General features: G+C 43.5%; 1 protein-coding gene across 2 annotated transcripts in view; it reads right to left on the reverse strand.

The window, feature by feature from the left end:
* Window positions 1-2,101: 2,101 nt before the first annotated feature.
* LOC144141162 (BTB/POZ domain-containing protein KCTD20-like) overlaps window positions 2,102-15,094 on the reverse strand; it is a 129,566-nt gene continuing 116,573 nt past the window's right edge. For both annotated transcript variants that reach the window (XM_077672708.1, XM_077672707.1), the window contains exons 6-10: window positions 10,090-10,210; window positions 9,569-9,666; window positions 8,412-8,511; window positions 7,616-7,726; window positions 2,102-6,693 (exon numbers count right to left, since the gene is read on the reverse strand). In XM_077672708.1, coding sequence (XP_077528834.1) covers window positions 6,266-6,693; window positions 7,616-7,726; window positions 8,412-8,511; window positions 9,569-9,666; window positions 10,090-10,210 — 858 coding nt within the window. In that variant the 3' untranslated portion in view covers window positions 2,102-6,265. The remainder of the gene's footprint in view (window positions 6,694-7,615; window positions 7,727-8,411; window positions 8,512-9,568; window positions 9,667-10,089; window positions 10,211-15,094) is intronic.

Raw genomic sequence — 15,094 nt, forward strand, 5'->3', positions numbered from 1 at the left:
AACCACACACAGCAGTGCACGCATTTATTATTTACATTCTTCTTCTTGTGTCTTTATTATACTGCACACACAGCAGTACCTCCAAAAAAAACAGTTTAAAAACCCATCAACAACTGTCAGATATGGAACACAAGGTACTAACGATTTCAAGGCATTCAAAGCAGACTCTCAATGCAGTTTAAATGTGTTTGCGTTGTTAAAAAGCTGCCTTATTTCACAAAAAACAATACGTCTCTCTGCACCATCGATAAATACCACTGCCCCTACTAGTGAATACACTCAAGCTTTTGCAATGATAGAAGAAACTTTGGCATGGATTATAATAACGTCTTGATCACGTGGCCTTCTGTCGGGAATGTCTAATTTGATTAAGTATCTTTATTTTGTCTCCAATACCGGGGGAATGGTTAAAATGGCTATACCTTAACGTGACATTGACTAACATTCAGCTGAACATACTCCAACATTCTACCATGGGCATTCAAAATTAGCGAGATTAACCAGTATTGATACAAAATATTTGGTTCCAAAGAAGTATCGCATTTTACAGTACATAAGAAGTATCGCATTTTGCATTACATAACAAACACCATTCCATGTATATCCTATTATTTTTCTTGTAATATTACCAAGTACAATGCAAACTTTAATTGCTTTGGGTTTTCCAGTACCAAAAAAAAAGAAAATCCACAAAACTTAAACTTAAAGAACGTTGCAGCAGGATGGCCATGTGGTACCAAAACCAGAATCAGTTTTTGCCAATCTGTAGATTTAACTTCCAATCCAAAAATTTTTAATCTTTTAAAGGTAGATCATAGATTTCATTTGGCAATGTACACCAACCAGGCACCAGAGTTGGGGAAACATTTGAGCCAGGAAATGATACATGCTCCTGTTCGCATGTTGCTTCGCTCACTTTCAAAAACTCAAGGTTAGACTAAAAAGCAGACACCTTCTAATTGCTTGGAAACTATGCTCCTGGAGTGTTTTACACAACCTTCCTTGAACCATCATCACTTAAGCACACAGGTGTACAAAACCTGCTTTCGCAACCCCAAATAGAAAACCTGCTCTGGGAAAACTGATATCGCACTCAGTGATGATGACGCACTGAAGGCATATTGTTGCAACTGTGCCCACAACAAGCCGCATGCCACGCAAGTCTACAGTCATTGGAGCACAATTCTATATAGAGTAGATTCTTGTTAAGACGAACTCGGCTAAGACGCATTTTATGGTTAACAACACTTTTGCTCTCTTGTAACGTGCACAATGCAAAAACAACTGCTTCAGACAAATTTCTCATACAAATTTTCAGGGTCCTTTCAAGTTTGTGTTGATCGGAGTTTACTGTACGCCTGTCTCTAACCGGTGTTTGAGTTTACCTAGCTCATTGGTCTGCAACACGACAGAACAGTTCACAAGCCCTCAAAGGTTGATTCCAGTTTTCAATACTGCACTACCATTTGGAAGGACGCACTAAGTTCGCTTTAGATACATCACGGTGACCCACTTCGGGCCAAAAGAGGTCACCTGATAGGTGAATTACCAGTTACATACTAAGAGAACTCAAATGGCAGAGTGCTTCGTGAAGCGAATTCATTCCATGCTTCTTTTGAACAGGTAAATACCGCGCCATTGAAACTTTTACTGAATGTTCTGCACAGGTGTTGCGCCTGCTGTGGTGGCTCAGTGGCTAAGGTGGTGTGAAGGTGAGCCCAAAGACTCCGGTTCAATCCCGGCAGTGGCTGGCGTTTTTCTAATCGAAGACAGGAAACTAAAACGACTGTGTGCTGAGGCTTCGATGCCTATGAAAGGTCGCAGGTGGTCAAAATTATTCCGCAGTCCTCCACTTCGCCACGCCCTGTATTTGAGGTGTAGCTACAGCATGTTAAAAACCACGTTAAAACACCAGATTCATCCTCTAGTGTGTGTCCTTTCACCGGCTGACCCAAACGAAACAAACCTGCCCCTTTAATACGACGTATTTCTCAGAATACTGGCAAGCCACCTAGCGGTGCAGTTTGAACAATCACCTATATTCACAACTGCTGATAAGAGCTGTATTGTGCACTATGCCTAGGTACCGCCATTTTTAAAAAAAAAACTGCTGTTATACAAAATCTAATCAAAAAGGGCTTTTGGTAGGTATGGTAATGCGGCCTAGGCAGAATAAAGAACCAAGTCATGGATCTTGGGTACCCGTTTCCCACTGTACAACTTATCTCAGGCTTCTTCCCCGCTGATGATGCCCGGCAGGTTTTACAATTAAAATAGGCGCAAAGCTGCCAAGGTATGCAAATAAGGTCCGATGCCCGTGGAACATTTTTGGAAGTGATTTCAAAGTTGCCTCAGTAATTTCTTCAAAACACAATGCAACCCATCACTCCATTCAATCAGCTATTTAAAACATTTAATGCTTCACATAACTAACTCTGCTTGTTACCAGGAAATGTTGCTAGTTATTTCGACATGTCAGAACATGAAACTCTTTTGCTAATTAACGTTATTTTGACTGCTCCAAAATCAGTCAATATGAATAAAGTATAGGCAACAATGCAGCCACACTGCGAAATATGGCAGTTCGACTCCACATGAACTTGCAAGAGGCGGGAAATAGGCAGATTAAAACAGCCTTCTCACATAACTTAAAGCAGCTCTAATGCATGCGATGATATCCACACAAAGCTACCAGACTGTTGCATTTCCCAACCCTACCAGCAGCAAGTGCCACAGCAAATAAAGAGCAGTTTTCTGGAAACTAAACTGTCTCGCAGAAACGCTCAAAGCAAGCAATGTTTTTTGAGCCCACTAAATTTGTTCATTCAGCAACACACCTTATTGTTCAAGGAGCTGGTCTGTTAAAATACAGGTATTCAAGTGGTCTGCTAAACTTACAGCTCTTACCCTTAAGCGACACTGCTAGCAAGATCGTTTGCTGCTTTCAAGACCCCGCATGGCAACCAGCATGATAGAAATATATCCGTGCAATCAAATAAAACACCCAATAATGTTTTCCTGCATATGCTAACATTGTTCACCTGCATATAATCCTTGCCTAAATGCAGCCGACAGATTTAAAATTCTTGCATTGCATTCGGAGACTGGCTGCTGAAAAAGCTTCAATCTGTCATGCGGTGTTTTGTAGTGGATACGCAATTCATCAGACTGCCACGGTATCCTTAACATGCACCAAGCGCTCCACACAAGAGCCTAAATTTGGCCTCCTCCACAACACAAAAATAGCTCTCACATTGTGCAATTCATGCCTAACACTTAACAGGCCTAGCCAAAGGATAAAAGGCTTCAGTTTAGTTTACCAGAACTGTTCCAACAAGCAAGCAGCCAGCCATGTTATTTGTATCTGGCCTCAAGTGAAATAACAAAGTTCAAGCCGGGAATAAAGTTTCCACGGTACTTTTATTTCCAGGACACGTTTGTTAGAGAGCCACCACAGCAAGACGCACTACTCAGATATGTGCAGTCTTGTGCAGCCTAAGATCTGCAAGTTCACTTACTGATGCAAGCCTTACTTCACTATACCCTGTAGGGCAGCTCAAGTCAGTGCCAAGCAAGCACTCTACACTGCAAAATGATTTGCACCCTCTTTGGCCATAACCAACACCCTTTCACACTATCAAAACACAAAAAAAACTTTGAAATGGTGTAATTAACAATAAAATGATCTTCATAAAGGGTGTATTCTCGTGTTCTTGCTAGGGGTGTAAGGTCGGTAACAACAAAACACCCTTAAAGGGTGCTTTCATGTTTTTTTGCAAGGGTGTTATAGATAGCAAAAAACACCCATAAGGGCGTACATCAATTTGCAGTGTAGGACTTTAACATTATTGAGTGCTGAAGAATCCCCGACGACTTCATCCAGATAGTAATAACTTTAGGACACATTTTTGCAACATATCTTTGTGGCAAGATGGTTTACTTTGGCTTGTAGCAAGCACACAATTTAAATGTTGGATTCACTTCTCATCCAGACAACGTTCCAACCCGAGTGCACTTGCTTCAACCAGCAAATGGCAGACATTGCAGAAGAATGCAGAGATGAAGAATGTTTCGTAAGAATGCACAAACATCAAGGTATTGAAGAAATTGTGCCGTGTTCAAAGAATCATCCATACTTCCCAGACTAGGTGCAGTGCTTATTAAACACGGTTTCACACGACAACCACAAATTGTTCAAGGCTTTATTGTGCCCCAAAACATCCCCAGTGACATTCAGCCCAAACTGGACAAAAGAATCTCCCATAAAAGGAACGCTGTGATGCTTCAAAGATATTCCACAGCTCCAAAGAACAGGTATTGTGGAAAAAACAGACTGTACATGAAACTGAAGCAGACATTGTAAAATGAAAAAGAAAGGGGAGGAAGTGTTTCTCACACAAAGATGAAATAAAATGCGGGCTCCACTGCTTATAATCAAGCTGTGTGACTGAAGCCTGAAAAGTGTCCTTGTAATCAGGACAGCAATATAAAACCAGGTTGTAGCAAGTTGTTAATTACACCTCGCACTCCGGACAGCAATATAAAAACAGGTTTCATCAAGTTATTAAATATATCTATGATCTACCTCCAGACACTTTTGTATAAAATAGCCAGCAGAGCGCTGAGGAGAGTAATCCCAATGTGGTACAAAAAAAAACTTTCCACCATCTGGCATGACGACCGAAACCTGTTTTGTACATAGCCACCTCGTAACGTCTTTCGTTAGGCCATTTCCCAACGACAGTGGGCCCAGGCGACACGACGCACTTAGGACGGACACAAACCAAAACTTGCACAACCGCCCTTTTTTCTTTAATGCCAAGATACCCTTGGGAGCTACACAAGCGTACGGGTCGAGGACCCAAAGCAAGTAAACGCAAGCGCAGGCACATTGATGTGAACACACGAGTTGTAAGTGCACTCGACGGCAGTGAGGCCAGTAACGTCCTTTCACTCTCCCAAGTAAAAAAAAAAAAAAACAGCATAAACATCCACCAGATTCCGTTGGCACATGTTATGACAACTGTGCAACAACTTGTAATAGAATTTGACAAGCAGTGGCGGTGTTTCTTTTTTTGGCAACTGGCCAAGAGCTTGCAGCCATGAAGAGTTCAGACGCTTCTTCCGACAAACCGGCGATCTCACCAACTTTTACAGGTGCTGATGAAGACTGTCGTTGAACACAGATCAACTTGGGATAGTTCTTCCTTGAGTTCATTTCCCTGCCACGCCCGAGTGTGCTAGTCCGACAGTTTGCTCACACAAGAAATTTTCAGTTTCAACCTGCAAAGCTCTACACTGGTCACCAGAGGTCAAGTGAGAAATTTTGGAGCCAACTCTGCCACAGGAATTGTAACACCTGAATCGCGAATCACGAATCACATTTTTGGCTTAGAATTTTGTGCCACGGCGATTGCTGAACAGTGAACAGCAAACCTTGTAAGCCACAGAAAAAAGAAACACGACAAAGACACTGTCAGATCTCTACTCCACCAAACCTCACGGCCGGTCCGGAGCAATTTTCGTTGGCCCGCAGCAAGTTCAAGCTGCTTGAGGGGCCTTAATCTATTGTCCAGTTACGTCATTGCTGATATCAGCAACATTCCAGAAAGGGGAAGCTCAAAGTAGACAGATGCCACATTAGTGTTTTTACCCGGCTAATAGAACTCATTACATTCACATTATGACTTTTGCTGTGGAGAAATAAAGTAGATCTAGTATAGCTAACTGTTCTTTTCCAGTCAAGTTTTTGTCATTAAATGATGGCCTAATAAGCTACCTCATCACTCTTCTCTAAAAGCTGCCTCTTTCTTTGTTGTTAACTCTCAGACAAAAAGGTCTGATCTGTCTAAGCCAATTTCCCCCAGTAGAGCTTCTCCAATGCCCCTGCCGCAGACTTGCCAACCCCGGACGCACTCTGCCACTTTTTCTTTCACACACTCTTCTCCCCGCCAGGTCACACTGCAAGGTGCTGTAAATGCATCCACAGACAAAGCCACAAAAACCCCCAAGGAAGCGCCAATGTGCCACAGTCCATGCCCAAGAGTTCGCAATTTCTCCCTCCAACGCCCCCGCTCGAGTAAATGTTCGCTTTCCCCCACACACCCCCAACGACCAAACTACAGGTTTACGTAGGCCCTCAATTTCACCCCCACCCACCCAAACTCACAAACAAGCATCCAGGTAAGTGCTCCAATCAAATGCGAACCGCCAGGATTTTTGTCCAACGACGCCGCTGCTTCTCGCCGAAACAAACAGCAGCACACTAGGCCAAATCATCCGGCGGAAACTGCACAGTCGGGTAGGCCTCCTTGGGCAGGACGACCACTTCCTCCTGTGGTTGTTGGGCGGAAGCGGGCACCTCCGGATCGGCCCCTCCGACGGCTCCCAGCTCCTGGGGATGCATGTGCACGACCACAGGTCCCGCGACGACGGCGGCTCCCGCACCCACCGCTGCCGACGCGAGCGCGGCCTGCTGCAGAGCCACGGGGTTGCCGACGGGCGGCGATCCCTCGGTGGCGGCGGCCAGGTTGGTGACCGACTTGCTCTTGACGCACTGGAAGTCGACGTGGCGGCTCTTGGCCTCCTCCTTCTCCCAGGACATGCGCAGGAACGGGCGCTGCACGTAGTTGTAGATCACCTCGGCGCGGCCACCCGGCCGGCGCTTCACTTTCTCCTTGTGCGTTGGGTAGCCTATTGTGGGAAGGAGAGGGTGGGGAAGTGAACATGACTGAGGCGGTGAATTGAGACAGCTTAGCTAGCAATTTTCATCATCATCAGCCTGTCTAGGCCCACTACAAAGCAAAGGCTTCTCCCATGGATCTCCATTTATCCCGGTCCTGTGCTAACTGGGACCAATCCTCCTTCGCCCATCTAAGCTTTCAGCCACCCCCTGCAACATTTGCCCTCTCTAGGGATCCACTCTGTTGCCCTTAATGACCAATGGTTATCTTGCCTTGGCATTACATGACCTGCCGACATCCATTTCTTCTTCTTAATTTATACTATGTCCTTAACGCGCCTTTGTTCCCTGACCCACTCCGCTCTCTTCATGTCCTTTAATGTTACACCTATCCCCTTCCGTTCCATTGCTTGCTGAGTCGTCCTCAACCGAGGTTGAACCCTTTTAGTGAGCTTCCAAGTTTCTGCAGGTCACCAAATCATTATCATTAGCTGCTTGTGCCTGCAAAAGGACGAAGGCCGCTTCCAAAGATTTCAGCTGCTTCTATCGCGAGTTTCTCAAGTCCATTCATCACCTCAAACTTCCAATTTTTACCAGCTACTTAAAAACTGACGAAATATTGATCATTTGAATGTGCCTAATTTCAACTGCCCAGTCATTCTAACTAACCTTGTATCTTGCCTCAGCTGTGCGCCTAAAATTATCCTGTACACTTTGAACATATTATTCAAAATAAATTTTCCATCTCCAAGTGAGTCCGCCTTCTACTGCTTAACCTACACCGAAGTTCTGGTGCTCAAATACCGAATAATAAGTAGTACAAAAAACACTGCATTACATTTACTGCCTGCTCAATACTAAAAACAAAGGGTGCCTGATTTCCAAGTCGTGCACAGAGGCCATGTGCAAAACAAGCAATGCGCACACACTCACCTTCGATGCCTAGCCGGATCTTTTTGAGGCCCCGCTCTTTCAGCACCTGTTTGGCCACGTCGCGATTTTCAATGTACTTGAAGAAGCGGTACATGGCTGTGCTGTGAATGACTGCAAAGGGAAAGAACAGACATGATCCGGTGATGGTGCCCTCAAAGGAACTTTCCTCTCCAAAAAATAAAAAAATCATTCTTAGCTCATAGCACAGCTACGCAAAGCATGCAACCAGAGGCTGGCTAAACTTATACCTGGCAGTACGAAACAATGCCCTCAATCAAAGGGTCAGAACTCAGTACAATGAAATAAAATGTCACCATAGCAACAAAGTTTCCACCTAAGGGTCACCTACTTGAGCACTCTTCCTGCCGCAAACTGCTCTTTTTCAGAGAAACACAATAACTGCCAATTTTTCTGTCATCTTGGACATGGCACTGTTACATCATCGCTTCAATAATAAATAATAAAAACGCTGTCGTTCTGTAACCATAGATCTTCATCACTAACCTAGTTTATCAGATATTTGGACATTCAGCGGTGCTTCGGGCACAAAATCAATTGTTTCAAAATGCATTCACTAAATGAAGCAGCTGTACTGACACTTGTGCAACTAACTACTGCTGCAAGTAGCAAGTAATCAAGAGTAGCTATCACCACTAACGTCAAGGCTTACAATGCCACTACTGCCAAGGTGAAGTCATTTAAAGGCAATATCATACAACACCAGTTGAAACTAAAAACATGCACGATACAGTCAATCAATCAATAAGCCAATTAGTCAATCAATCAAAATGCTCACTTTGAGAGTGCTCTTCCCCAGTCTGCGGTGGGTACTCCTCATCCCAGTCAACGGTGTCGTCATCAAGAAGCACCACAATGTGACACTCACGGTCGCCCCTCTGTCAAGTAAAGAGGTTTGGTCAAGTTGGGTTAGCGGAATTATTTGTAGTACCACGGGGCTGGTTTATAGCGGAAGTTTAAACACTTCCTGAAGCCTTGACTACCAGTTCTCATGAAGCAAGTCAACTGCACGAAGCAAATATGCTTCTTCCTAGTGAACATCCAACATCTTTGAACGATCAGGGCAAAAGTTAACTTGAAGCTTGCCAACTATAAGCAGGGAGACACAATGGTCTTGAGGATGAAACATTTGGCAGAAAAATAAATTGTGTTAATTTTACTTAAGTTCACAAATCTCACAGCAAGCATCTACAATATATTACAGCCATATCCTTACGAACTACAAAGCCATATAACCCAACATCCTCTAAATGACTCTTACGACCTAGGTTCTAAACTTCTAGCCTTCTTTTCTCAGAACCAATTTTTCCCCCATAAGGTCAACCATTGCCCGGTATATCTTGGGATGTACCCGTAAGACTCTTGTAATTGTTCCTGCCATGGAAAATTCATATTTTTTTTGTTTTGTGGCACCATATAATTTAACATTCGGTTTCACTGCTATAATATTTCCTGCAGTATTATACATATACAGATTATTATACACCTGATAATTGTCATGCATATATCATGTTACACAATCAGTTATATTAATTATTGCAGCGGGTTTAAATGCGTATACCTGTATTCGGTGACCAGGCCACAAAATCTCTCAACTCAAAGCACGGCATAACAGATCACAAAGCTTGAAGTGTAGATAACAGAACAAAAAAAATGAACTGCAGATCAGGATGGTAAAACACACTGAATACAAAATGTCCTCAAGACCTGTGTCGCTTGTTAAACAAAAAAAAATCCTGATGCCAAGACACCCAACCGCTGCAAAAAAATTTCAACCCATCTAAATTCACGACCAGGTGTCCATTAAACAACAATCTAAGTGGATTTGGCACGGCAGAGGCTCTTACAATTTCCTGAGCTTCTCTTACTATTCTACAATCCCAGGTATGCTTGGCTCTCAAACAGCACGAGACCAACAGAAATGTGGCAGCTGACCTGAGCGGCCGTGACCATGCGGCAGACGATGAGTTCTTCGAGGAACTTCTCGAACTGCAGGCGAGCTCCTTCATTGGAGAGCTCGTGAAGAAGGCCCCCTTCACGAGAGAGAGAGAGAGAGAGAGAATTAAACACGGAAGTTAACTTTCCACTCATGCTGCTACACGTCTGATCATTACAAATATAAATGCCTGTCAGCCAGTTCAAAGTACAACATACACTAGAATCCAGTGCAATGCGAAAAGAGCTGCTGCGCACTTTGCAAAAAGTTCAGTGTCTCGCGTTTTTTGTTGGTGCATGCAAAAATTTTTTGTCGCACAACACTTCGCCTCTTTGACGCATACTAGTGCGAGATAGTGAGATGGCATTCCAACTCCTCCAACTCCGCCCGCACGGAAATGTCACTGCAATACAAGCTCTCTCCCACAGCTAGTCGCAAACCTGGCACTGGTAGTCAAGAGGGCCACGGCTGGCAGCAGAAACACAAAAGTTTACCACGAGAGATGCGAGGGAGAACGTACTGAGGTTGTGGCACTTGATAGTCTGTGCGTCAAACGGGATGAGGAGATAGTCGCACGCTTCACGGAGTTCTGGCACCGTGACGCTGGGGGGGCAGTAGATCACACCCGTCTTGTAGTACTCCTGCAGAAGCAGATACACAAAACAAAACAAGTGGCTAACACTTACCTGAGAAAAGTCAGAATTTTTTTGTTCTGGGACATCTACAAGGTAATGAGCAAATAATGAGGCTAGTGACAAGATGAACCATAACGAATTTTTATATTTTTCGTGTTACTTTACATCCATGCAATGCCATGCATTCCTAATTTAAGAGGGGACACTGCTCTTAAAACAGCTTCCTTTATTTGTTGGGTAAACTGTGAAACTTTCCCGTCTTGTTGCTTTTTTCCCACTGATTTCAAATGTGCCTTTATTTTTTTAGTAAGCCAATTAGTTACCAAGATAATTAGGGGTAATTATCATTTTTGGAGGAACAATAGGCAAAACAGTGTTAGCTATAAAACTGTAATCTCTCTATTTTACAATACTATGAACTCTGGCGAGTGCAATAAGAGAACCGGTTTCTTGATACACCGCTTGGAGCTAATTCTACAGCTCATTAAACTTTGATGTCTGAAATGGGCATTTGAAATGGTTCCTTGCCACTGGTGCAACCAAGATTAAATGAGCTGTAAAATTAGTTCTAAATGGTGCATCAAGAAACCGATTCTCGTATTGCACTCGCCAGAGTTCATAGTATTGTAAAATACAGAGATTACAGTTTTATGGCTAACACTGTTTTGTCTATTGTTCCTCCAAAAATTAATTATCTTTAATTATCTTGGTAGCTTACTCAAAAAAATAATGGCATATTTGAAATCAGCGGGGAAAAAGCAGCAAGACGAAGAACCTTCACAGAGTTTACTTAAAATTAAAAAAAATCTTAAGAGCAGTGTCCCCCTTAAACAGAAAAATTTTCAGAACAGCCAAGGTAAAAAAAACTCAGACGACAGCAAATGAATCCCTTACAAGAAAGCTACGTCCCTTTCCATCAAAAGGTTCGAAGTTCAAATCCCCTTTGTCTAATGCCCACGATGGTTGAAATGCGAAGCTTTTTCGGTGCGACTCTCAGCTTCAGAGTGCTGACAAACATCACTCTCGTAACTGAATTAAAATGATAACACTTTTCTTTTCTCGACTAAAATTAAACGCACATGTTAGCGCACTGCACTGCTTCCTGAGGCATTGTGCTCAATCGCAGTGTCCTCCCACTTGTGTGCGTTCTCAACAGGGCAAGCATCGTCTCTTACGCCGGCCCCTTTTGTCGCACTAGCCTCAACTCCGCCACAATGTGGAATGTCGCATGAATTTTCTCACATTGCGCAGACTACTTAGATGCGCCAAGATTGGTTAGTTGTTTACATTTTGTTTCAACCCCACAACAAGGCTACGACGCAGGCAACGGACACTACGGGAAGTAGTCGCCTCCTCCTGGCTGAAACAAACCGTAAATATACTTTGCTTAATGAAAAACAAGCTTTCTGCCAGTCCTAAACCTGCTTACGACAAAAACAAATGTACAAGTTAAGCCCCCGAGAAACTGGGATGGCAATATTCTGATGACATTTTTCCGAACAAGTAATTCGTCCTCCGTATTCTGTTACACAGGCAAAGAAATTTTGTACAGTGGAAAGCTTAGAAATGTGGCGTCTCCGGATACTGGAAATCCCGATGTGATGTCATTTGCAGCAAGCACCGACAAAATCAGAGTTTGAGCGACTCATCCCATTTCCTTCTTTCCATTCCTTCCTCGCTCTTGGATGCTGCACTGGCGGAGTCTGACTATCGCCACCTCTCGGCATCGGCACTTCACGGAGAACAGCGCCACTGGCTCAGTTGCCTCATTTTAGCAGCTTCTGCACATCGCTTGTACATTCATTCCCTCACCTGCATTGCTGTACTGCATAATCGCCCTGCACAGTCGATGGCCCAGCAACAAGATTTTCAGAGCAGCAGCACCCCAGTGCCGACCAATCAGATGCTTATCCCAAGCTCCCAAGCGAAATAGGTGACAGTATACTGCCATCTTTGCAAAGCATGTTTTCTTCCCTTCCCGCAACAAAATATGGTTGCAATGGCACTTCTTCATACAAAGGTCGCTCTTCAATAACATTTTGCCTCTCTTCTACAGCCACTCGAACGCACGCCTTTCTCTGCTGAGTACCCCCATATCTAGGACTGTGTAATGCCCTGCAGTGTCCCAAAAACGACAATTCATCGAATCGAATTTCAAAAAATTCAAAATGCAAAGAACATTTAAAAAATTAGAAAAATAAGCTAACGAAATTCAAAATCCGCATCTTATACACTGCCTGCAAAAAATGAAAGGAAAAATAAAGAGGCCAGAAAACATGGAAAACACAAGTAAAAATGTGTGTAGTGAAAAAAGACCAACCGTACACTATGCCTCGCATTTGCACAAAAAATACATTAAAGGCAAAGTTAAGGCACTTAATCACTATAACAGTGGTAATGTACATCGTGAGCAAAAAAAAGCAAAGAACGTTAAAACAATAAAACAACCCAGAGTGTGGGGCTGTTCATAACGAAATCTCGCTATAAAAAATCACAAAAAATGACAAGCAGTAAGAAAAGTAAGCATGCTCCGGATAAGTAGATGATTCACTAAGGTATAAGACCGGGCGTGTTGGTAGACATTCTTACAACATCGTAACAAAGGCATGTGGAAGACACTGCGCTCTGTCCTGCATACGTCTCCTTCGCGCCTTTTTTTGCACTGTTCCAATAACGCCGACAGTTCGAATTTCTGCAGATTTTTTGGAAGAACGGAGCCCATCTCTACGGGGACCACTTTTGCACCACGGAGAGAAAAAAAAAAACAAGATCGGTCGGTAAATCTCTAAAAATACGCGAGCATCCCATCCCTCTTTCTCCCGAACCTGAAGCTCGGCCTGATGCGCACACCCAGCTCCGGCTTCATAAGTTAAGTGCTTCAACCACCAGCATGCTCTTATATGCCAGCGCGAATAACGCATTTCTTCTCAGCCTGAATCCAAACAATGGCCCGTGGCTGGTGGTATAGCAAGGTAACCCCACAGTGAGCCAACAAGCCAGGAGATGGCATCCACTACCACCACAGATCAAGGTGCATTTCCTATGGGTGCACCAGAAACACTGCGACCTCTGCAACCTCGATAATCCGTCATAGACTACATAATGGCTTAGAAGCAAGACGCAGGCGCTTCACTGAAATGATCTGCAGGTCACCCGTTGAAACCCTGCCGAGCCATGCCTTTTTTTGTTGTTGGCAGATGAATCATGATTTTTAGTTTGAAAGCGAATACGAACTGAATAACGATTTTGTTGGAATGGTAGCGAATCGAAGCGATCATTGAGCACTTTTCATTAACGGGGCCATGAAGACAAAATACAATTCTTTCAGTCCGAAAGAAGCAGCCTTTCCTATCTCGCACAGCTCCATTCGAGCCACCAAAGACGTTTTTTTTTTACCTGAAAAAAATGCAAGCAATGTTAAAAAATTTGTAGTTTCGCACTACAGTGAGTTGATATGGGCAAGAGTGACATATCAGGGGCCAACATTAGTGTGGTCATCAATGTGTTAACTGCATGCCAGCATTCAAGTGGTACAACTAAGCAGAACTAGAGCTCCCACTACAATCGTCCAGTCGTGTTTCTTGGCAGCGGTTCCGGTAGGCAAGCCTGCAATCGCACCAACAAGTTTCCATGACGTCATAAAAAAGTAGCCGGAAAATGGCTAGGGGAGTTGCCGGTGCTGAATATGTTTTCTTTAATATCTCGAATGTTTGCTCGATGCTTGCAATAAAACTGGAATCACTGTTATTGGCGCAAAGCACCCTTTTAGCAAACAAAAACGTACTTTGTCCTCATGGCTCCTTTTAAAATGACCAAAGTTTACAATGTCTCAGTAACTGGACTTTTGTTTATATGAATGAGAAAAATAAAAAAGATAAAAGTAAAGTAACACCAAAATAACAAAGAAAAATTGAAAGGCCCAATGAAATGAATCTCAAAAAATCCCGGGCCATCTCCACAAACGCGAAACCTCTGGAGGTGTGAAGCACACAGTGTATAAGTGTATTCTTCACACCTTGACGTTTTGTCAACGGAGATGAAGCTGTTGGGGTGTAGAAGCGTACAGCATTGCTGTAAAAGTCCGTTGTCTTTTGAAGCCCAAAGCGTTCCAGTGAGAGGCATAAATGACTTTCCCGGTGTTTTTTTCAGTACGCGTTACGTTCTATTGCGAAGCAATGAATTTCCCGGTGTTCCATATACAACATTTTTTCTATATACAGCATGCAGAGCCTATCCTGTTGTTTCAAGCTTTATTGATCATATATTTCATAAAGGGGCAATTTTTCATCTCGTGTGGGGACCTTAACGGCAGGTGTATTGGCATTACTGTAATGCAGGTATACATTTTGGCAAGCTGTGACTAACACATTTCTCTTAAAAAAAACAAACAGCATGGCCCGGTGGTATCATGCCTGCTTCGCAATGTCTCACTGATCCCTTTCCCAGTACGAAAAATGCATGAATTTTATCTGGAATAACGCTTGTGCCGTGAACGTCCCTCCGCACAAACAAGAATTTCCAGCATAGGAGCCAAGAGTATCTAATGACGGATACAGTGCCATACAAAGAGTTGGGAAGACTTAAGACCTGTCCTTAAAAGCCAAGTTGGGGCGCGCTAGCCCTTGGGCCCCACAAACCAGCATCACTAGCCACTCGAGTTCCCCGTTGTCAACGCCTTCTCGTCAAGAAAGCGCCCCCCGGGGTCGACAAAGGATAGGCTACACAGACTTCCCATATTTCCTATGTCCTGCCTACAAAGAAAAAGAAAAAAAAGGTTAACTCGTAGCATCAGTTGATCAGAAAACCAGGGACTACGGTACTATTCCAACATATAACTAGGCCTTCTTATCTAGCGAGTGTTGAGCACGGCAGCTCGGTGAGCGCGACTAC

This window comes from Haemaphysalis longicornis, unplaced genomic scaffold, assembly GCF_048455015.1.
Source record: "Haemaphysalis longicornis isolate Haplotype H1 unplaced genomic scaffold, Haemaphysalis longicornis Haplotype H1 scaffold_6, whole genome shotgun sequence".
NCBI classification, from domain to species: Eukaryota; Metazoa; Arthropoda; class Arachnida; order Ixodida; family Ixodidae; genus Haemaphysalis; species Haemaphysalis longicornis.